The sequence below is a fragment of the Epinephelus moara genome, chromosome 13, assembly GCF_006386435.1.
Source record: "Epinephelus moara isolate mb chromosome 13, YSFRI_EMoa_1.0, whole genome shotgun sequence".
NCBI lineage: Eukaryota > Metazoa > Chordata > Actinopteri > Perciformes > Serranidae > Epinephelus > Epinephelus moara.
Window position 1 is genome coordinate 14,882,985 of NC_065518.1, and position 23,514 is coordinate 14,906,498.

The 23,514-nt window shown below is 44.4% G+C and overlaps 1 protein-coding gene across 4 annotated transcripts in view; it reads left to right on the forward strand.

Annotated features, from left to right (window-relative positions):
* Positions 1-23,514, forward strand: part of LOC126399582 (zinc finger MIZ domain-containing protein 1-like) — a 160,979-nt gene that overhangs the window by 88,282 nt on the left and 49,183 nt on the right. For 3 of the 4 annotated variants that reach the window (XM_050059650.1, XM_050059652.1, XM_050059651.1), the window contains exons 3-4: positions 14,766-14,885; positions 23,329-23,442. In XM_050059650.1, coding sequence (XP_049915607.1) covers positions 14,817-14,885; positions 23,329-23,442 — 183 coding nt within the window. In that variant the 5' untranslated portion in view covers positions 14,766-14,816. Of the gene's footprint in view, positions 1-14,765; positions 14,886-23,328; positions 23,443-23,514 lie in introns of those variants that run through there. The other variant, XM_050059653.1, reaches the window with a different exon arrangement.

Sequence of the window (23,514 nt, forward strand, 5' to 3'; positions counted from 1 at the left end):
AGAGATTCATGACCCAGCCAGCCTGTAATTGCTGATGGTTCAGCAGTTTTCGGGGGGCGAAACAGGAGGATACGGAATTTCTTAGCTTTTCCCGCTTCTTGCAGCATTCATTTCCTCCTCCTCTCTGATCCAGTGCGTCTCTCCTCCTCTCCCTCAGTGTCTCGCTCCCTCTCACGCCTTCCTTCTCTGTCTGTCTGTTTATGTGTTTGTCTTTAGCTGTGTGTGTGTGTGTGTGTGTGTCTCATACACTTCTAGAAATCCGACTGCAGGCAGCATTGTTTATGTTCACCTGTCAAGCTACCTCAACTTCCCTGATGGATGATGTGGAGCTCTGTTGTTTGCCAACAGCTAGAGATGAGTTGTAGCTAAATAACGCCCATGAACATACAAGATAGGGATATTATACAAGGCATCGATCCTCAGGTAGAAAAGTCCTCTCTGCGATAGTAAGGTGAATGCGTGCTTAAATGTCGATGAATCGATTTGTTAGTTGACTGAAAATTGATTTTTGCTCATTAATCGTCATTTGTCACGAATGCTAAACATATGCTGGTTTCAGCTTCTTAAATGAGAGGATTTGCTTTTCTCTGCTTTATACATGGATGGATTACTGAACAGGCCTACCGGGCACAGGCTGAGGGGCCCAAAGTGTCAGGGCCCCACCTGGCTTTCACCTGCAGAATGTCAATCAAAACTTAACACCTAACAACCAGGAAGAGACTCTAAATTACCACACAGAGAGTCAAAAAGAGTGCAAAAGATACAAAAGAACTGCAAAAACTGACAAAGCAATCGCAAAGACACACAAAACAACCACGAAGAGATTCAAGACAACCACAAAGAGACACAAAACAACTACAAAGAGACTGAAAACAGCCACAAAGTAACACGAAATGACCAAAAAACACAACAATGCATCAAAGAGGCACAAAATCACCTCATAGAGACTCAAAAAGACCACAAAGAGATGCAAAGGAACTGCAAATAGACACAAAATAACTACACAAACAGGCAAAACAACTGCAGAGAGACTCAATACAAACATAAGGAGACACAAAATGACCACAAAGAGACTCAAAAAGACCACAAAGAGATGCAAATGAACAACACACAAACATGTGGGAACACAAGGGAACACAACATGACTACAAAGACACATAGAAAAACCACAAGGAGACACAAAATAACCACAAAAATGGGCAAAACATTACAAAGAGACACAAAACAACTAAAGAGATGCAAAAGGACTACAAAGACACACAAAATAACTAAAGAAATGAACATAACAACCCCAGAGAGACACAAAATGACAAAAAAGACAAGATTACCACAAAGACACTCTTAAAGACCACAAAGAGATGCAAAGGAACTGCAAAGAGACACAAAATAAACTTCAGAGAGACTCACAATTACCACAAAGAGATGCAAAGAGATGCAAAAGAACTACAAAGACACACAATAGCTAAAGAAATTAACATAACTGACTCAAAGAGACACAAAACAACTACAGAGAGACTCAAAACAAACACAAAACACAAAATGACAACAAAGAGATGCATAACAACTACAAAGAGACAATCCATCCACTATGTTTGTGTGTCTTGCTGCTATAGGAGAGGTGGTGGGGCCTTTTGCATATCTATGTCCAGGGTCCCATTGTCTCATAATCTGTCCATGGTTTCATACAGTCATATATTGAATATTTATAATACTGCACTAATGACATGGCAAAATAAACCTCCCCAGCTCACCACTGCGTTATTTAAGGAGTGATATGTCAGTCTGGGTTTTCAAATAAGCTTAAAGCACCCTTTGATAGCACATAATGGTATAAATAAACAACTCCTCACACTATAAAGCATTTGTGCGAGCTGTTTCTTTTCTGTAGCTTGTGTGAAAGAGATTATGTGATGTTTGTGTGTGTATATGTGTGTGTGTGTGAAGGGACGAGGCTGTTATCGCTCCATTTGACAGCATAAGTCTTGAATTGCATAACGCCTCCTCTGTCCTAGCATTCAATATTCATCTGATGCTATTTTTAGCCCGCTGTAAGATTATATAAAATGAGACGTACTGTTCTACAAACATGTGATCCGCATCACTGAGACTACTTCCACGCTCTTTGGCTTACCTTCAGTTTTTTTAATGCTGTACTGACTTCACAAAGAGCACCACGCAGTGGGATGGGTGAAGTGATATGCATTGAAAGAAATAATTCAAGAGGCCTCCGCTAAGATGTGCACAAAAAGAAATATTGAATAAATGTCTTCACTGTTTGATTGAGGACTCTGCTACGTCTGCTCCCCTGGAGATTCTCCTTTTTCTCCCCAGACACATTGGCATTCTTCACAGCCACACGTGAGATGAGACGCATCCCGATTCATTTACACAATAGCAATCAAAACACGGCAGCCCGCAATCGCTGGCAAATTAGAGCAGTGCGAGCAGCGAGGTGTGGACCTGATCAGAGGCTGAGGAGGTGGAGGTCTGTTGCATGGGATTCATCACTACTTGTGCGTGTGTGCCCCCCCCACGGCTCCATGAGGAAGATTTGTGACACAGATATGCGGCAGCCTGTGCTACCTAACCTCTAAATCAACCCCCCTCCCACATACACACACACTCCGCCTGGTCACGGACGGGGCATGTAGGACGGTGGTGTATGGGGGAGGAAGGGGAGGTGAGAGAGGCCGAACCGCTGCAGTCAAAAGCCTCCTCTCCGTGGATCAAGCGTCCGCCCGTCTGGTAATGTGTTGTCATTGACCAATTAGGAAATCCAGATCAAACAGGCGCAGGGAATGGCCCCTCGCTGCCCCTCTCTAAGCACTCTGCTCTTTTTAATTGAGCACATTTGCGGAATGAGAGGCTTCTCCCTGGAGGGGCCGATGGCTGCAGATACGAGCAAGCTGTTAACACAGGATCAGTCCACTCTGCAAGGTTATCAAACAATCTGCTGATAGAAAAAAAATATAGCTTTATGAGCCATGCCAGTTAGAGGATCCTAAAGCAGGTCTGTGGGGTGTAGGAGAGGATGCAGGTCCTTGAAAGTTCGGACATGAAAAGGTTGATTCTAAGAGTGTAGATCTTGTGGCCCTATGGAATAGAAATCTGTCGAAAGCCAACTGATGATCAACAGAAAAATTGACACCTAGTTTTATGAGGGATGCACCAATACTGATATCAGTATATCGGTCTAATACTGTGCTCATGTACTTGTAATCACAAGTCGTTTTCTCATGTGAACTCCAGCTAATGTTCGCAGAATCAGGTCTGGACATTGTGCGGAGTTTCGTAGAATACAACAGGAGACTTTCTGTGTCTGAAGCGTTCTCACCTACTGGAAATACTCTGTTTGGTTGAGGTAAAAGGTGGTGCCTGGGTAGAGTGTGCAGGAGGTAGGACATGATGTGGATTACACCACAGTTCGTAGCCAGTTCGTAATTTTGTCATAAGCAGCAGTTTATGCTGGGTCTCTTGCCATCCCTTGGTTTTGTCTGGCAATTTCGGTGTCGTCCCTTACCGACAGAAGTTCCAGAATCTCACCGTCTCTCCAGTTAGACATTTTCATTGCTGCCTTTGTGTTAACGACCCTTCTTCTCCACCCTCGGATGTTTGTTTTCTTCCGGTTTTGCAGAAATACATGGTAGAAACGTCACCAACACGCCAACGTGCTCGCTGTGAATTCTCGGGACAGCTACCTGCTCTATTCTCATAAGCGCTCAGGCAGACATTACACGGACTTCATACCAGGAAGCAGCCAGGATATCGTCTGTTAAATGTCTTTTGCGTTCTCAAGTACAGCTCCTCCTGGTAATGTCTAGATAACTTGCAGTGCATGTGTGGAAGCAGCTTACGTAGAACAACTTCGGTACAGCGGCATCTGATACCGCTTTACAGCAGCATGACGTTAGCCTCTTGTCAGTTGAGTGATAGACAGCTAAATTGTCAAGAGATGCTCATTCAAGACAAGCAATTTGATAAAACATCTAAAGTACTAATGTGACACAGAGTAGAAGGCGTTAACTTATGCTAGCAGGAAATGGCAACAACCAACACTGCAGCAAATGCTAGAGAAGCTAGCGAAAAATGTCCAGAGACAACCCACGGGCAGGAAAAATAACCGAAGCTCCTACCCAGTACATTGCCCTTGATGATCAGCCAGTGCCAAGTATGTGATTCCCAGTTTACGGGAAATAGTAACTACTTACCTGGATATAACCCCAGTTCTATGAGTATGTGCGTCACCTTATCATGAGCTAGAATTCAACATGCATAGTCTTTTCAAGTCCCTGTTTTCTTACTTAATCTCCACCAATCCAAGCCAGTCCCCCCCTGAGGAGTATTAAGTACTCAGATTGGTACTCTGTATCGGCAAACACTCAAATGTAAGTACATGTATCCCCAATTTCTGTAATCCATCATTCATTTAAACTAAGACTTTTTTGCTTAACAGTGGTCACAATTGACAATCACCTGATAATGTGAACACCAAAGCACAGTCTAGCAGTGGAGTCATCAAGTTAGCCAGCTGAGCTCAAGCTAAAGTTTGCTAACATTAGCCACCATAGGCTACTGGTCATACCGGACCAAGTACAAATGCAGCAGCAGCAAATGGTATTAAAGTTATTTCCGTCTTTAAAAGTTATATAATCTTGCTTTAAAATATCTGTTTTAAAGGCAACAATTAATGGATCAATCAAAAGGATAATGGATAGATTAATAGATAATGGTTCTAAGACAAGATAGAGGTCATGAAATTTTAAAATAGAGATGTTAGGGGGGTCGTTATGAGTGCTGGCAGTTTGATGGTATGTCCTCACAGGCATCTTTGGTGAAACAGAGAAAGCTCATGTTGCTGCTGTCCATCAGTGTCTGGCAGGTTGAGCTCATGCACTATTTAAAATCTCTCCCTCTCACTCTCTGCGTCTCTCTCCTCCCATTCACTCAAAGTCACAAAAGGCCAAAGGTCACCGGCACAATGGAGACGAAGAGGTCCTCCATCCCCCTGACCACACCAATAACCCCATGGAACACAAACACACACACATACACACAACTGCCTCTGTGTTATCATCACTGCCCGTACACACTTGCAAGGCAGCGAACACACAAACGCGCACACCCTCGTGTTCTGCTCTCAGCCTTCTTTGAATTCCTTCCCATGTATCTTGCAGCTCGCCTGTCACTCCTCCCCCCAGCGCTATCAGTCTCTCTCTCCCAGACCTCATAATGGCTCCTCCTGGGTAGCGGCTGCGTCTGCGGCTCCCGCTATTTCAAAGTTTTAGCTGGCCGGATTAAGCGTGGTATGTGGAAAATGAACAGCCACTCACAGGAGGGACACATGAGCTGAATGCATAATAAACCAGGAGACTGGCAAGAGGAAGAAAAAAGAGAGAGAGCAGAGAAAGGAAGGTGGTGGTGGTGGTGGTGGTGGGGGTAAAAGAAAAACACTCACTCACAAGTTGTCTGAAGCAGTGTCAGCACCTACACGGCAACAATATCACTCACCGAAATGGAAATAAAATGCCTCTTTGACTTTTCCTCTGTGCTCACAATCAAAGGCAATTTTTAAGACAAAATGTTTCGAGGGGCTGAGAGGTAGTAGTGACGGCTTTCTTTGTGAGATATTGAGTGCGAGCGCGCCTCATATATCGCAACAGTCAGTGCAGGTTTACACTGCTCGCTGGTTTCATCATCATCATCACATGCCTCCAAAATTCCTGGAGGATTGCGGAGCAGAGAGAGGGGAGCTTGGCAGCAAGCGGCGGGGCTGATGGAGCACCAGAGAGCGCGAGGCTAGCTGCTAGCTCCACGCCACTCTGCTTTCAGTGGGGCTCTTTGGAGGCGACACGCAGTCATGTGGCTCATCTGTGCTGCCTCCAGCGCCCCAGGGGAATTGACCCCACACACACACACACACACACACTCCCCTCCCCTGCTATTAGCGCAAGGGTGGAAGGAAATTAAAAGAGTAGCTGTTTGGAGGAGAGGGAGAAACCACTGAGATGCTCCTCATGTTTGGGATGTGTCTTGTCTCCCTTTGCTTGCTATGGTAGGCTAGTTGGAGGGTGGGTGGGTGGGTGCCTGGTGGTGAAGAGAGACCGGCCCCCATCTGCCTTTGTCCCTTTTTTTTTTTTTTTTATCACAGGCGGCCATCGGCCTCTGAGACTTGGTGAAACGTTACACTTGGTTAGAGAGGAGATATTGCTTAGGCCCCTCTATGATCCCCAACCCTGTGTTTTCTTCTTCTGCTGGTGCTGGGGGGGGGCTGTAGCAGCAGCGATGGTGGGGGCCTACAACCACCCCACCCTCCTGCCCCCACCACCATGCTCCCTTTGCTTTTCTAATCACGCTGCAGATGTGCCTGATGGCTGAACAATCTCTGTGTACTGAACGTGGGGCTCCCGCAGGAATCCAGGAGGCTTGCTTATGTGAGCTGTCATGAAAAAAAAGTGAGAGGGCAGGGAGGGAGAGAGGGAAGGAGGGAGGGAGTGAATGTGGGTCTGCGTGAGAGGGAGAGGGAGCGGAGTGAGTTAGAGGGAGAATGGGAGATGGAGAAAGACAGAGGGGAAGAGGGAGAGATCAGTGAACAGCGACAAACGCAGCAGGGCTCCTTGGATTGAGTGTGTGTGTGTATACGTGTGTTTGTGTATGTGTGTGTGAGTGAGTGGCACAACTGCGAGCCCACCCTTGCTCACGGTTGCTGCTGGAGCTGCAGACCAAACCACATTAAATAAAAGAAATCCATTCCCAAGCCTGTTAAGGAGCCATGTGGGGAGGTGTGAGAGTGTGTGTGCACTCGAGTGGCTGTGTGTCCATATGTGTGTGCAGCAGAGAAATGGGGGAAGGGAGGAGGAGGTGATGGAGAAGGGCTGAGGGGAGGGGAGGTAGAGCAGGGAGGTGGGACAGGCAGGAGGCAGCTCATATTATCCTCCGTGCCAGCTCTGGATGGAGCCTGCCGAGGATTATGGCACATTCTGTAAAGCAACAATGGAAGCGGCGCCGATTCGTACACATTTCCATCCTCTCTGCTTTTTCCTCCCGTCGAACAAACACAGCTTTGTCCTCGCTGCCTGCCTGGCCACTTACCAGGCGGAGAACCAGGCAGACACCTGGAGTCCTAGAGCTGCCCTCTCCAAACTAAACACCCCTCCCTCAGAGCGAGAAAACGGCGTCTCTACAATGTTGAGATAATTAAAGGGGAGCTTTCACTTCGGCCTCGGCCGACAGTCTGAAGAAAACAAGACATATCTCGGAATCAAAGCTCATTAAAATCATGAGGGTGAAGAGATGCTTCCTCCTCCCCTCCTCCTCCTCCCTCATCTTTATCGCCCTTAAGCAAGTGCTGCAAACAGCCGAGCCCTAGTCAATGATGGCGCAGATTAGCCCTTTATTGCCTAATTCACCTACAATAGACGACACGCGGGGACGCAATCACCTTGAGCAGCGCATCTCAACGTGTCCCCATGAGGTGCGAGAGTGATGCTGATTTCTCCGCTCAGGCCACCTTGTTCCGTTTTAATAGTGTCAGCAGTACTTTGAGCTTTCGATTAGTGAGGTGTGTGTGTGTCCGTGTGTGTGTTGGTTGAGGGGGGTGTTTCACACAGCTCTGCGGAGGTGTAACACCCTGCCTGTAGTGTTGTTGTAAAGCACATTAGGAGTGACTGAGGGTGTTGTTATGGTATCATGATGCCGGTCCAGCACTCAAGGGAAGGTGAGAAGATATGTGTGTGTTTGTGTGTGTGTGTGGTCGGGATGGTGGCCAGCGCTGCTTGTTGTCTTGCTACTCCTGTAGCTACCCTCCGACTCTCTGCCTGCGTATGATTCTTCGGCCGAGTCCCTCTTGAGGCGGGAAATTTGTCTTAATTCAAACACTGCACCTGTGTCTTTCTTAAAGGGAAAATTCACCATTTTTTATGTTGATGTCCAATCAGTGTTGAGGGTCAATGTTGTTGGTTGAAGCAGTAACTTCCTGCTTGCAGGGCCGTGCCAGCAGTGCCTACGTGTACCAGAATGCATTGCACGCAAGCCTACTTTGTTGGCCAGATCGAGGTTTACCTTTACGTCTGCAGGAAACAAAATAAAAACACAGATGCTCCGCAGTCTGAACCAGCAGTACTCACTCATTGGTTATCTGCCCTCTTGGCCCTGTTAGTCTTGTTTGTCTTCTTCAGTTTATCTTCAGGATCCTGAAGAAGGTCTCCAGAGCACCTCTGTCCAAGTGAGGAGGAAAACTTTCATGCATAGTAATGCACACACTCCCTCAGGGTTGGCGTTGGCGACATCCAGCAAAAACTGCCCAGCCTGAAATTTACTGCAGCAGAACGATTTCGTTTTTGTTGGCATTGGAGGGCAGTCTGAGCAAAGGCAGCACCAGTCGGTGTTTGCTCTCGGCAGCTCGGGTTGTGGAGGGTCCCTGCCGGCCATATCCCCTGTATCAGGTTTTTCACTTGTCTGGTTGGGTAACTGGGTCTGAAAGCTGCTTGCCTGAGTCAATTTTACCCCAGATTACTTTATTTATGATTATCAAATAACAATAAAGACCTGAATTAAGTGATCCCCTTGAATCCATGTTGTTGTCAAACTTGCGGCAAACTGCACATACATAGTTGGAGTTTTTGATCCTCTAATGCCACCCAGATAAACATTTCTAGGATAGCTGAAATGCACGTTTGCACTTCAGCTCAAAAACTTTGTCTTTTCCCGCATACATTTTTTTGCAAGTGTTCAGTCAGTACTGCACATGTGCAACTCTCAGCAGAAGAGAAGCGAGATGGCTCACTCCTGAGCTACTTCCATCATCAGCTCTAGAAAAAAACTATGTGTTCTTTTTTACCACTTGCCCAATTGGACAAGTAAGTTGCTAGATATACTAGCCACGTGCAGCATTTCATTTGCCCCCGTCAATCAGGCAGTTACTGTTTTGCCCTGTGATACTCTGGATCGAATAAATACGGCCAAATGTCCGAGTCATCCGAAACACCGTAAAATGTATCTTCATCCATAACATCCTCTAGACTCATATGTTGGGATGCCGTTTTTGTCGTTGTAAAATGTAGCTAATATGCATTGCAAGTGAAGAGAACATTTTTGAGTGGCATATCGAGCACGCCCACCTGGCTACCTGGAGGCTAAATCCAGCCAGTAGTTCTTCCTGCTTCCAACGACGTCAATGTCATATCAAATGACAGTGCTGGGTGCAGGAAGAACAACCGATTTTGCAGAAGTGGTCAATACAGTGGCAAATTTTCCCCTTTAAAGCATACATTTGGTTCAATTAAAGACCCTCCTCTCAAAAATGTGCCAAGGTTATTGTTGAATGTTGGGCGTGTGTTGATTTTGTGACGTCACAGCTATTTTGGAAGTTAGTCCTGGTTCAGTATGTAGCTAACACAGGTGTAATGTGGAAACTTGAACATACAGCACACACACACCGAGACATATACCTTTATGTCCAGCAATTTAACTCGAAAAGAAAATATTTGTATATTTATAGAGGTCGAAATGGTCATTTTGAGCAGAGAATTTTAATATTACATGCATGTAAAACATGTCTGAATGGGATGTTTAAATTTGGATCATGTTTCATAGTGTTTGCAGCTCATTACAGATATCTGAGAACACATTCAGGTGATATTACCCATATTTCAGGAGCATTCACAGTTGGTTTACCTCCAAATAAAGTATTTTAGATAATCTGGCTAACCTGTTGACTTGTTTGCAACCTGTTTCATGTCTCGCCCTGTTGGACGTTGTTGTAGCACCATGTTCTCAGCGCAATATTATCACAACCAATGGCCAAAACTATGTGAATAAGACCCAAGTAGTAATAAAGTGGAAATATCCTTTTAGCAGCACTGTGCCCGGCCCCAGAGTAGCCTGACTGTTTTGGTTCACAAGCCATTTATATGAATAAATTAAATCTGTTTACCACTTCCCTGTGCCTTGACAGCTCAGCTGAGAGACTGTGTAAAGCGGCGAGGGTTCGTGATCCATTTGTTCTGCTGTGATGGTGGGATAAAGCTAATCATTGTCTACTCCTCTCCCCCTCAGACTGTTTTCATCCTGCAGAGCAGAGGCGCACAACTCGTCTACGTTACATTAACAGGCTAGAAACTCTCTTTGAAGATGCAGGGCTGGGTTTTGGGTGTCTGGAATAATGTTTAGATTGTGACAGTTCAAAAAGCAATCCCTCTTACTTACCGGAGATAATGTTCTGCTTTAGTGTCTTCATTCAACATTGTTTAGCGTCACCGTCTTCCAGTCCCCGCCGTGGCACAGTTTTGTCATCAAATTAAATCCGCAGCCCTTTTCAAGGTACACTTATGTAACATGATCACGTAATGAGACAAACACGGACCCTGCCTGACGGGATACGGTCCTGTCCTCTGCGGGGTGCCGTGTGGAAACAAAGCTTTTTAAAGTGGTGGTACAGGGGGGAAGAAAAACATTGTTTTACCCTAGAGGTGGGCTGATAGCACTGTGAAAAGCCCATTTGAAGAGGTAGGCCTCATCTGTCACTGGGCAATGGAGGAGGCAGCCATGCAGAAGCCCCCTGATTATAAAGAGATAATTTCATCCAATCCTCCGGTGGTGCTCCATCACCTTGCCGCCATCCTCCACTGCCTTTCATATTTGTTCCCAGCCTGCATCTCCTCACCCGTTTCGTTTTATTACAGCTCCCACTCAATACATATATTTTAGCTCCCCCTTGAATAGGGAAGGAAAGCGGGTCTCCCTCCTCCCCTCCCACTCGCCGTCCCCCATGTGTCTTTTGTTGTGCAGGAATCCACCGCTCTCAACTTGTTGTGTAACGCCTGCCGCGCAATTTAGCAAATTAAGCTCATGTATCGGCACCGATTGGCGGCGGGATTTCTGGGTTAACTAGCTGAATCACTGCAAATAAGTTCACATTAGGTGATGGCGCGGAGAAAATAATAAATGATAACATCTAGGAAAAAAAGCCTGTAAATAGGGGGAAGGCTTATAATTGCATCTGTTGTCATATCTCCACAGCATCACGGCTTTAATCTTTAATTTGGCTCTTGTTAGTCATTAAAGATATAACAAAGGAATAGCGTTTAATTAGAACAAGTGCATATCTGAAAATTAAATTACTCCCCAACACTGTCATCTCTACTTTTTATAATGATCTTGGGAGGAAAATAGATGTAAATAAGAGAACCCAGGCTTCAGAGTGCGGGGAGGTCAGGAGTATCATTACAGTGTGTGTTTAACAGGAAAAAAGCAGGGGTGGTGAATGGCAGCCCAGCCTCTTTCTTTCCCCTCATTTTAACTCACTGTTGGAGGTAAGAGGGATGACATTGAGAGAGAAAAAAAGAGGGAGAGCGGAGAGAAGGGAAGGGCAGGAGGGAAGAGAGACGGAGAGAGCAGGTCGACTCGCTCATCAATAACCACAAGGTCAGACAGGCAGTGCCGGGCTGAGTGGGCCCTGTTAGGAAGCAGCAGCTGAGGATTTGTAGAGCTTGTAAAGGCTTAAAGCAACACCGCTCCGCCTTCTTTGTGCCACTAGCCAGGCCTTTGAAGGGCCAGGGAGACACCTGCTGGCGGCTGAGGGGCACGGTGGTTCGGGGCCGCCTCTCGACGAGGTACAGCTCAGTGTCAGCTGGCACGGAGAGGGGACTGAGGGTTACAGCAGCAGACACCAGAGGGATGTAAAGGAAGTGTGAACATATATCAGCTTAGAGTGATGCTTGTTCTCCCTTGTGACATTTAGGATGCCTTCAGTGAGAAAACAGAGGAGTTGTTATTCATATGTTGGCAGTGGTGGTGTTGATACAGTTTAAATTTATGTATTTAATGTCTTTTATTTGTTATTTTACTTTTGTTTTGAGCCTTTTTACCCAGATAGTCTCTTGGAATCAGGAGAAAAAATATATGAAGTCAGGTTTAGGGCTGCAAATGACGATTATTTTCATTGTTAATTAAACTGTTGATTATTTTCTTGATGAATCGATTTATTGTTTGGTCTGTAAAGTGTCAGAGAATGGTGGAAAATGTCCTAATGACGTGCTAAATGTCTTGTTTTGTCCACAACCCAAAGATATTCAGTTGACTGTCTTAAGCCCTTTGTGCACTGGACTATTATTATTATTATTATTACCTGGTAATTTGTAATAATTGTGGAGGTTGTCTCAGATTTTAATCCCACGCAAAGTTCAAGTTCCACCACAAGTTATCTACAATATTTTGCCAAACACAGACGTTATGTGATAAGTCTTGCACGAATCAGCATCTCCGTGATTTGGGGTCGTATTTAGGTTTTTTGTTTTCTCTGTGCCATTTTTCAGCCTCTTTTCTGGTCGAGAATTATGAAAGCTGCGTTGGCATTTATAAATTTATAAAAGTTTCACAGCATTTTGGGGTGCAGGAGCCTCATCTCACTACAGCATGTGGACTTATTTGAAGAAAAAGAAAGCTCAAATTCAACAGAGGAGCAAAATCTCGAGGTGGATGTCGTACGTTGTGTGGCAGTGGCAGATTCAATTCTGTTGTTTTAACCCACATTTATAGGTAGAATTGAGGGTAACAGTGTACATTACTGCTGGTACTGCTGTGTGGTGTCTCTGTGTTGTGTAGAGTGGAGCTGCAAATGACTGTGCGCATCATATCTGGGGAATAATGTCAGGATATTCCAGTAAAATACAGCCTGTGCTTATTCCGTGCAAAGGCCACGCGAAGCACAGACTTGTAGGAGTAGTTTGTAAATCACAAGAGGTCCCTTGGTAGTACTAGACCCATGCAGGTAGATAGAGGTGATAGAGGAGTGAAGAAACAAGGAAATATTCACATTTAAGAAGTTTGAATCAGAGAATTGTAACGTTTTTCCTCTTAGAAAATACCACTTGCCCGATTGCGTATACTATCGTATCTTCATCCATAACATCCTCTGCGCTCGTACGTTGGGATGCCATTTTTGTTGATGTGAAATCTAGCTAGTGAAGGGAACATGGAAGTTTTGTTTTTGAAAACCTGGTTACCTGGTGGCGAAATCCAGCCAGTAGTTCTTCCTGCTTCCAACTTCATCACTGTCACATCAAATGACGGCACTGGATGCAGGAAGAACAACTGATTTCGTACAGGTGAACTCAGCTTTCTTGGTTGATGTAGCAGCAAATTTTGCCTTTAAAGCGTACGTTTGGTTTAACTAAAGTCACCCTCCTCTCAAAAATGTCAAACGTCCTCTCAAACCCATAAATCAATTATCAATGAATTTGTTGATTGTTGCTGATTTAATCAGGTTTGTTGACTTCCTGGTGTAAATACCTTCATTCATACCTTCCACGAGTCTCAAATATCCGTCTGTGTGCAACTTCAAAAATGTCAACAAATTACTTTCCATCTGCAAAGAGAGTCGGAATGGAAAACTCCTCCGATGTCGCTCTTTTTTTTTTTATGAGCTTTCTAATTTATGGAGAGGAATGCACTAGTGTGCCCTTCTCTCCTCTCAAGTACAGGCATGAGCAGCTCCAATAGGTAGCATAAAAGCTCTTTAGCTGTCTAGTGGAGTAGATTACTGGCCCTACCGTTAAATCCAGCTAGAGACCCCTAAGTGAGCATTATCAGTATGGTGCAGCATGCTGCCTCCTCTCTTCCTCGCTCTCTCCCTCTTCCTCATCTCACCGGCACTTTGTGCAGTGAAATTTCTCAGTGTGTGATGGTAATGGAGAAAGATGGCGTTGGGGTGGGGGGGGTGGGAGGGGTCTGAGTGATGGGGGGGCGAGTGTTTGAGTGAGAGATGATGCGCCGCAGGAAGAGACGTCCCCGCAGCAGCAAGAAGGAAAGATGGAGACAGGAGGAGATAAAGGAGGAGTGAAGGAGGGGGGAGATGGAGGTGAAGATGGAGTTCTCCAGCACCACCCATACACGTGCTTGTTAATTCACTCACCTCTCCACGTGAAGCTGCAGGTCGCCATGAGTTATAGCCAACACCCTGATATTTACTTGATGTCGAATGCAACATTAAATCAAACCCCCCTCGGGCGGAATTGATAACCTTTAATGCAGCTTGTAATACTTTTTAACTTGTGATAATGTTATGTAGCATGTCAGATCACAGCGCCATTGTTTGCCTTCCGTGAAAAATTATTCCGTGAAAAAAAAAAAAAAAAAGGAGAGAAAGAGGTTTTCCATAAGCTGCTGCTCCAAAATCAATAGTGCGCTGTAAGGGGTTTTGTTAGAGGAACTCTTATGTAGCTGGAGAGCGGTGGGAGGGGGGGGAGGGAGAAATGAAATGTAGAGCATGTCTGGGCCCAGGGTACAGATAATTGTTAACCAAAGATTACATAATGGCTAAGTAATGTAAACAGAGAACCACATGCCAAGTTAATGTTCTCACAGGCCGGGATGGAAGGGTTTCATGCAGTTTTCTGAGGCCGGCTCAGAACTATGTGTGTGTGTGTGTGTGTCCTTCCTCCTCTGTTCATTTTCGCCCTGAGGTGCTTTAAACATGGTCAGACATCCTCTCTGAGCCATCCAGTGTGTCCTCTCCGAAGGTGTATGGCAGCGTTCGGGGGCAAGTGCCGGGGCTTGTTAAGGGTGTCACAGGAGCTGAGAGGAATGTCATCCTTTGGGCTCTCTGAGGTGCTTGTCACCTGCCAAATCAATATCTCCCCGCTCAGCTCACAGCACAACACACATACGCACATGTGGACACACTAAACTGCAATATCCTGGTGGTGATGGGATTGGCAGCTTCCCTGGGAAGAGGCGAGCTTTGACACGTGTCTGTGTTTCTGTTGCAGAACGCTCCAGTTTAATGGCTGGCAGGTAGAGGCCGAAGAGGGACAATCAACATGAACTCGATTCCGTCAATGGACAGACACATACAGCAGACCAATGACCGTCTGCAGTGTATCAAACAGGTGAGAGTGTGTGTCAGCCGTCTGATTTACATTACATGAGGTCAAATTTATGGTTTTACGTTTGATACAAGTGGGAAGTAACCAAGTACATTGATATAAATGTCATAGTTAAGTTAAATCTTGAAGTACCTTTCAGCATTTTGGGAAATTTTGTACTTGTACGCCTACATTTACATATTTCAGGGGTAAATGTACCGAAATTAAACTAATCTGTTGGCTGTAGTTCTTTGTTACTTTGCACAGTTATGTGTTGTATTGAAAACATGACAGAAACTGACAAAAATAACAACTTCTAAGGATTTCTGAAAAGCAGCTGTTGCTCTCTGAAGAGTTTTAGCAAGAGAAATCCTCTGAAAATTATCAGAACAACACATAAAAGACTTGATGGTGACACTATGACATATTAGTGTAAGTAGAAGTATAAGGCGATAGACATAGATCTACCTAAAACATACACATGTACGTTCTTCATATTCCTAAATCCACAAATTTCAGCCGGAAATGTTCTTAAATTGCATCCATCTGATAGCTCTATTTGTTACTTTGCACACTCAGATCAAACAAAGAAAGGTCCTCCTTGACAATGACACTATGACATGTTGGTGTGAGTTGAAGCATGTGGCAACAGTCATATTCAGATCTACTTGGAACATGTACAATATCAAAAATCCTGAAACTTTCTTTGTATACTCCTACATATTTAAGAGGGAAATGTTCCTAGATTACAGTAATCTGGTGGCTGTAGTTGTTTGTTACTTTGCACATTCAGGTTTTACATCGAAAACATGAGACAAAACGACACATATAAATATAACCTTTTCAGGATTTCTAAAAACAGCATGTATTTTTACATTTTGAAGAGTTTTAAGAAGAGAGAGATTGTAAAGACTCGTCTGAAACTAAAGAGGAAAATTTGATCTTCCATGTGGTCTAAGGGTATAAAAATTCTCAAAGCAAGACCAACAAAAGTTTTCCGTTGACAGAGTATTGGTATAAGTTGAAGTATAAAGCAATAGTAGGACTCAGATCCACCTGGACTGTATACAATATTAAAAATACAGCCTACAGGTGCCCACACAAGTCTAAAAATATAGGTACTTTTACTTCAATACTCAATTGCAGCTCTTTCTTTCCGCACCCTGGTGTTAAAATACACTGTGGCATTGCTACTTTCACTTTATTTCAGTCAGCTGTTGGACGTATTTTTATACAGACATAGATTATGCACAGATTTTTGACGTATGGGCTGTGACCTTGTCACTCCCCACAAGGACAAGCACAGCAGGTAGTGACGGCAGTAACTTCCTATCAAGGAGAATCAGAAGGCTACAGGTGAATGTTTAGTCGAGATGGGGCTTTTGTCAGTGTAGTTTTGTTGTGAGTGGTGTGGCAGTATAAACTTGACTGCCGGTGTAAGTGCAGTGCCATGACGGTGCATTGGATGTTACTTCTTCCACCATTAACAACAACTGTCGATTTTAATTCTACAAAGACAAACATTCTTCATCAATTGAAGTTCTTAGCGACCGCATTTAACGACAGCAAAACTATATCAAATCATTCATTTACAAATTGTCACACAGCTCGTGCAGTATAATCCAAGTCTCATTTATCCAGTCGTATGCGCACTACTTCCCAAACCGACAGCCCTTTCTGACGGTGAACTGAACCAAAAGTGAAACTTATCTAGGCTAGTCCTCAAAGTCAGACTCCATTGATAAAAACAGTCATTTTACCTCGCTGAACACGGGAGCTGCTGGTCTACGGCTGCCTCGATCAGTTAGTTTGTTTATGTTATCTTGTGACTTTCGGGAATTCGAATGAACCGTTAAAAACACCAGTCACACAATAATACAAACAAAAGATAATACAAACAAAAGAAGTTTTTTGTAAGTTTTGCTTTCAGTTTAGTTCCCCATTGGAAAGGGCTGTCTGTTAGGGCTGCACTGAGCAGCGAGGTGAGTAATTGAGCTGTCTGTTAGGGCTGCACTGAGCAGCGAGGTGAGTAATTGATATACAAATAGTCATGTGGGGGGGTGAAGTATTCCTTTAAATTACAACCCTTCAAGCGCATCTCACCTGCCTCCCTTACTAAGGTTTTTCTTGGTTAGTCCCCCCCCCTAGTTGACACAAGTCGACATTGCTTGTGGCACTTATATGAGTTTTCACCAGTGCAACTTATATGAAAAGATATTTTATCTCCATATTGTGAGATTTCTTTATATGTTTGGCCAGTAGGAAAGTAGGAAGCTACACACTGGGTTTCCTCTCCTTAGTTTGTGCCTGTGCACACACTCACAGTCATGTCCAGACTGCACCCCAGACTTCCTGTTTGGCCACAATGAAGTGACTAATCTGTTCAGCCTCACTATCAGGACTGTGGTGTGACTCAGGTTACTGACTGGGGTCAAAGAGTGGAGGCTCCCCCTCCCTCCCCCATCATCACCCTTTTTTTCTTCCTCCACCACCGCTGACTCCCAGCGAGTCCTTTTGTTCCCCTCTCCCCACCGTTTACTGCGGGACGAATCTCTGGCAGAATTAGGCAGACATACTTGCGTAACCCCGGGCTACAGGGCTCTCCCCCTTTGATCTCTTTTCTTAACTGACGGCCCCGTTTTTGTTTCTGGGCTCCGTGCAGAGGTCCACCTCCTGAAAAAGTGCATCAGACGGCCTTTGGGACAATGCATGGGGCTCGCACTTAAACACAAGTGTGGACGTGGCAAATTGTTTTACCCTCGGCAGGGAGTTCCCGGCTATTACTGAGAAAGAGACAAGGTGAGGCAGATAGCAAGACGGGGCGAGTGTTTAGGGAGCAAACAGAGGGAAGCCCCTATGTGTAGAGCCAAGCTTTGATGTCCTTAAGTAATAAGGTAGAGAGAGGTAAACACTCTCTGTCTCCAGTCTGGGTTCCTTCTTCACAGCAGGATATTAAATATTCAATACCTCCTCCTTCTTTAGTCGTATGGGAGGTGAAATTGGATTCTATTAATGCACTGTATCACTAATAGCTAATGAATTATTCTGTAAAGGAAGTTGACGGAACAGGAAAAGGGATTTGCATCAGTCTAACACAAAACAATTCAAATGTTGCGGGGGGTTAAATGTATTAACCCCCACGAGGCAAAAATTTAAACAAACACGTCCCAATGTTAGCGTCCGGGGAAGCAGCACATGGGTAAACATGCCAATTAGAGAGATCCATGGCATACAAGGAGGCCTCCAGTCCATCTAATAAATGGTTAAGCGCCGGGTCATTTCAAACCAACCAGTAAGAGCCAGCACCCTGCTAATAGAGGCAGCTTTGTGCCGCAGACAATCAGGGTTTGGAAGGCCCGCATAATAAATACCATTTATGTCCTGCCAATTAGACTAGCAGTGAGCCCATTCAGCCGGCCGTCTATTCTCCTCCCCGCACACAAAGATGATCATCAGGGGAGATCAGAACAATTAACTCACTATCTTCTCCCCCTGCTCCCCATTGTCCAATATCCAAGCCATTAAAATAATTAAGGAAATATTGTAAACCAATCCAGCTGTTTGCTTTAATTGAAAGTGTGCACACGCTGAAATTTGGCATCTCGGAGGCAACACGGACGAGAAGCAGGAATATAAATGAAGCCTCCTCCATTGTGTTGTTGTTTTCTGGAAGATGTGACATGTCTGTCTGAATACTCCCAGCCAGTGCAGCGGACAGGGGAACAAATTGATTTTTGTTGCTCAAATGATAAATTACTGCTGAGCGTGATGATAAAGTAGAGGAAATTGGAATCTGTCAGCCTGATTGAATCACGGGTTGAAAGTTAAATCAGAAATCATTACGGTGGTAATTTTTAAATTACCGTCCTGTTGTGAAATTGCAATAATGTGATTTATAAACAATAACTTCACCAAACTGTGAAAGCATGGTTATTTTTCACCTCAGCACTAATTGTGGTACTTTAAAATTTATAAAAATCCATCAGATGTCTCGTTCGGCGTTGTTTGACATTAATGGTAACAGACTGACACCTAACCCCTGTGTGATTTAAAGGTCCAGTGTGTAGGATTTAGGGGGATGTGTTGGCAGAAATTGAATTAAGAAGTGTGTTTTCCTTAGTGTTTAATCGCCTGAAAATAATTTGTTGTGTTTTCATGACCTTAGAATGAGCCCGTTATATCTACAAAGGGAGCAGGTTCTCATCTACGGGGATCGCCATGTTGCACCACCATGTTTCTACAGTAGCCTGGAAAAGACTTACCAAACAGTGACTCAAGATAGGGCCATTCATGATTTGGTGTCAGCCACCATAGTTAGCAGCCCTTCTGCAACAGGAGCATCGGAAAAACACAGATTTTTTTAAACATGAAACTGATTTATTCAGTGTTTTTACCGGTTTAAATCACTGGGTCTGTTTGTTTTGGTAAGGAAGAGACCTCTGTGGATAGTTCGGCTCACGTTAAAAACCTCCTGAACGTCAGGGTCATAAAATAAAAGGTGAGCACATATTAGCAGGTGCTAGGCTAGCAACCGTCTCCGACATGCTAGACAGTGTAGAAGAAATGCTGAATTGTAACGTGAAACTGCTTTATCCAGTGTTTTAACTCACCTGGTTGTGTTTGTTTTGGAGAGGACGAGACCTCTGCTGATAATTCAGCTCACGTTAAAAACCTCCTGAACGTCTGGGTCTTAAGTTATCAGAGAAAAAAGGACACATTAGCAAGTGTTGGGCTAGCGGCCTGTTTCCGACATGCTAAACAGCGTGGGAGAAACACTGAATTGTAATGTGAAACTGCTTTGTTTGTGTCTTATATCACCTGGTTGTGTTTGTTTCGGAGAAGACAAGACCTCTCATGACCATTTGGCTCCTGGTGTAAACTTCCTTAACATTAAACAATGCAGGAATTCTAACCGGGAGAAGTTTCAGCTGGTTGCAATCTGCAATCCTCACCACTAGATGCCACTAAATCCCCCTTAATCCCCCTTTACTGCTCCTTTAATGTGAGTATCTTTAAGATGTTACCTTAGTCAGAACATTTGATGGCCAATTTTCACTGTTTTTGTACAGTTAAAAGCTTAATTGATCAATCAACAAAAAGAATCAGCAGATGAATCGATACTGAGCTGTTATTTGCAGCCCTGATACTTTTTACATGAACATTTGGTAAATGCAAACAATACTGATTATGTTTGTTTCCGTGTGATGTGTGCAGGTGGTGCTAAATACCTTAAGGGAACATATCTATAATTTTAAACAGCAGGTGAATAAATATGTTGGCTTGTTTAACCTCCAAACAGACGAGGATGTTTTAAAAAAAGATACACAAAAACAGTTATCTGATTTCACCACAAAACACACAGTTTCTCGGTGGCAGTTTGTTTTCCTCTCGCGTCCCAGAATTGCACCGTTGTGAACACTTTGGGGAAGATGGGCTGCGTGATACTGCTGGTGTCTATTTCAGAGGCTGTATTTTTCCTCTCACTGTGGGGAAGCCAGTTTGCTGTCAGCCTCTCCACTCAGTGATTCGTACAGGGGTTTGGCGGAAACTATGAACTCTCCTCTCGCCGCAGGAGCACTTCCTCAAACTGTAAGCGTCAATATTTCAAGATAAACTGGAAGACAGCCCCTCTCTGTACTCTGGCTGCTGCACTGGCTATGCAGCTGTTATTGTCTGCCACTGTGTTCTTTCCAGGGTTAATTGTCTCCATTAATATGTTTTCAGTGCTCTGGGGCGTTGCTGAATAACAACAGCAGCATAACCAAAAGCTGTGATTTTGAAAGGGAAGGGAGTCTTTGCCAGTTCGTGTGCGCTGTCACATTCAGTTTAGCTGCAGATGTGCAGATCAAGTCGTTTCCAGACGTGACTACAGAGGATGATTGTATCTGAAGAAAGCTGTATTCTCAGGACACTGCGAGCGCTGGTCCGTCTTTGTTTCCCTCGAACTGAGCCGAGCTTTTACTGGAGTGTAAATGTTGGAGGATCATTCTCGCCCAGGGGACGAGGATAGGGGGGAGTGAGGGGTCTCTTGGCCACTAGTTTAGGTTTGATTGGTGGGTTTTGGCCGGAGTAGGGGGAACATCTGTGGCATGGCAGTGCCAAGCTCTCCATGTGACAGCCACACTGGTGGGACCAATTGTTCTGAGTGCAAAGAACAGTAATCACTTCAAGCCCAAGTGTTGGTGGTGTGTGTGTCCCCCTCTCCTCCCCTTCCCTCTACATATTCTCCCTCCTCCCCCTTTCCATCCTTGGTGCGCTGATTGCGTGTGTTGTCTAGCTTCCAGACTCATCTAAATTTAGCATCTGTGGATGTGTGTGTTTCTCCAGGAGACTTTATCCACTAGTAGAATTTACATGCTCAGCAGCCCCACCATGTCTCCTCCCAGCCTCCCGAAACAAAGACATGTAGGGCGAGCGTGAATAGTCTCGGACAGAACATAAAATAAACAAGACTGGTTTCATCCGGCCCTTGTCAAACGGCAGCTTTGTAAATTGATATGAAAGCTGCCTTATCAAATCCTGACCTCTGCTGCCCCCTAAAGAGCAAACAAGAAAAAAGCACAGAGAGGCAGTGACTGTACCGCTGTCACTTCCTCTTCTCCTTCTCTGTCTGACAGTGAAATCAAAGCACCCATTCACTTAAAGCTGACAAACCTCTCTATTTACCTTTGATGCCATGGAGTGGGAGTCCATTTGTTCCTGGTTTGTACAAGTGCACTACAAAGGCTTGTGCGCATTATTTGTCCAAAGGCAAAAGATTACTGCAGAGTGGAAGTGGTGTGTCTGCTCTTCTATGTATAAAGTGATTCATATTGAGGTGTGAAAGCTTTTAGAGAAGAAGTGACCAACAGCGAGTCCAATGTGGCGACCCAGTGAGGTCCATTTTTCAGTTTCCTTTGCTGCTCTACAGCAAGACGGACAACAGGGTTACTGAGTGGGCTGCTGGCTCCAGTTGGGGAATGAATGCCATAAAGGGGTACCTGTAGGTCAAGGAGCCTGTTGTCAGATAAAGTCACAGCACAGCTCAGGGCCGGCTGGTGAAATAAGGGCTTCGTCGGCTATTCATGCGGCCGTACAGGGAGATTTATTGCACTCAAGTGGCGAGGCAGCGCTATGGAAACCTGGGGAGAGTGAGGTGGACGTATGGATCTAATGGGGACATACCCCTTCAGCCCTGCGCATTAATACTTTAAACCGACAGCACGAGTAATCTACAGTGCAATATGATCAATTTTAGGGGATGTGGTCACACAATTGCTGTCGTCTTTAAGGCCACTCTGAGTGCGTTTAATTATTCAGCATGTTATTGGCGTGGCCTTTGTTTTGGTGACAGGCGATCTTCTCTCTCACAATCCAGCCGTCCATTTTACATCTCTTATCTGGGGTTCAGGGAGGCAGCAAACAAAGTCCAGCCGCATCCAAATATGTTTCTTTAGGATCTATATCTTTTTGATTTAGATTTAGAAGTCAGATATTCAGAATCGATTTTTAACAGCAGGTGTAAAAACTTAATTGTTAAATGGAGCAGCATTCTTTATGCAGTGTTAGTATTAGTGTGTAATACATCATTACGGAATCACCATGTTACAACTTTAATTTAAGAAGGGTAGGAACAATATGTAAACAAGTTTTGCTCATATTTTTTTATCCTGTCATGCCTCAGTTTTATGTATCTTGCAATTTTATACATGATTTGTTTCGGTTTTATTTAAAAGTATTATGCACACAACCCATAAGTAATGAAATGTTTTAGGTTGTTTGGGGGTATCTGTTTTTGGAGGATTAAATTTGGTTTTACGAATAGAGTAAAACCAACCCAATTATCCAGCGCCTTGTCATCTTTTCTTAATATAATGTAGAGCTTTGATCAGGCATAAAGAAATAAGGCCCAACCTTTAATGAACCTGCATAGTTTCTGTCCAAGCCTGAACACCAGCACCAGTTTTGGACCCAAACCCCAAAAAGAGCTGACTTTCTTCTGTAAAGAAACTATATTTACAAGCTAAAGTCAAGTTAAGTCTTTTCAGTACGATAAGAAGACATTTGTGACACCTGGCGCATTCATACATAGTGATTCTGAGCACCAGGCCACACTCAAGGTGCTGTTAGAATATAGCGTTTTGTTATTCAGAGCACCAGCAGCAGAGGCTGAGGAGATGCAGCCATAAAGCATGAGGTGCAGTGAAAGTGAAACTTAGGCATTCATTAATTTATATAGAAATAGGGAAATTAGCGTGAACCCCATGCAATGCAGGCCTGGGGGAATATTACAGCCAAGCCCCAACCAAGGTTCCTTAGGTTGGGCCCAGTTTGGTTTAGAATCAAAGCTCTACTATACTATTATTCACAAAAAGATAAATAAATGTGTATTCTACTATAGATATAATCTCTGGTCTGTTTTCTCAGTGACCTTTAAATGTTCCTGGACTCTAACATATTCCCAATCTTTCCCTTTTGTCCCCTCCAGCACTTACAAAACCCAGCAAATTTCCAAACAGCGGCGACCGAGTTGCTGGACTGGTGTGGCGACCCCCGAGCCTTCCAGCGCCCCTTCGAGCAAAGCCTGATGGGATGCCTAACGGTAAGTCGACCCCCCTCTGCAATGCTGTACTCAAAGGTTCAAGGACAGCAAAAAAAGGGCCGCTAAAACAAA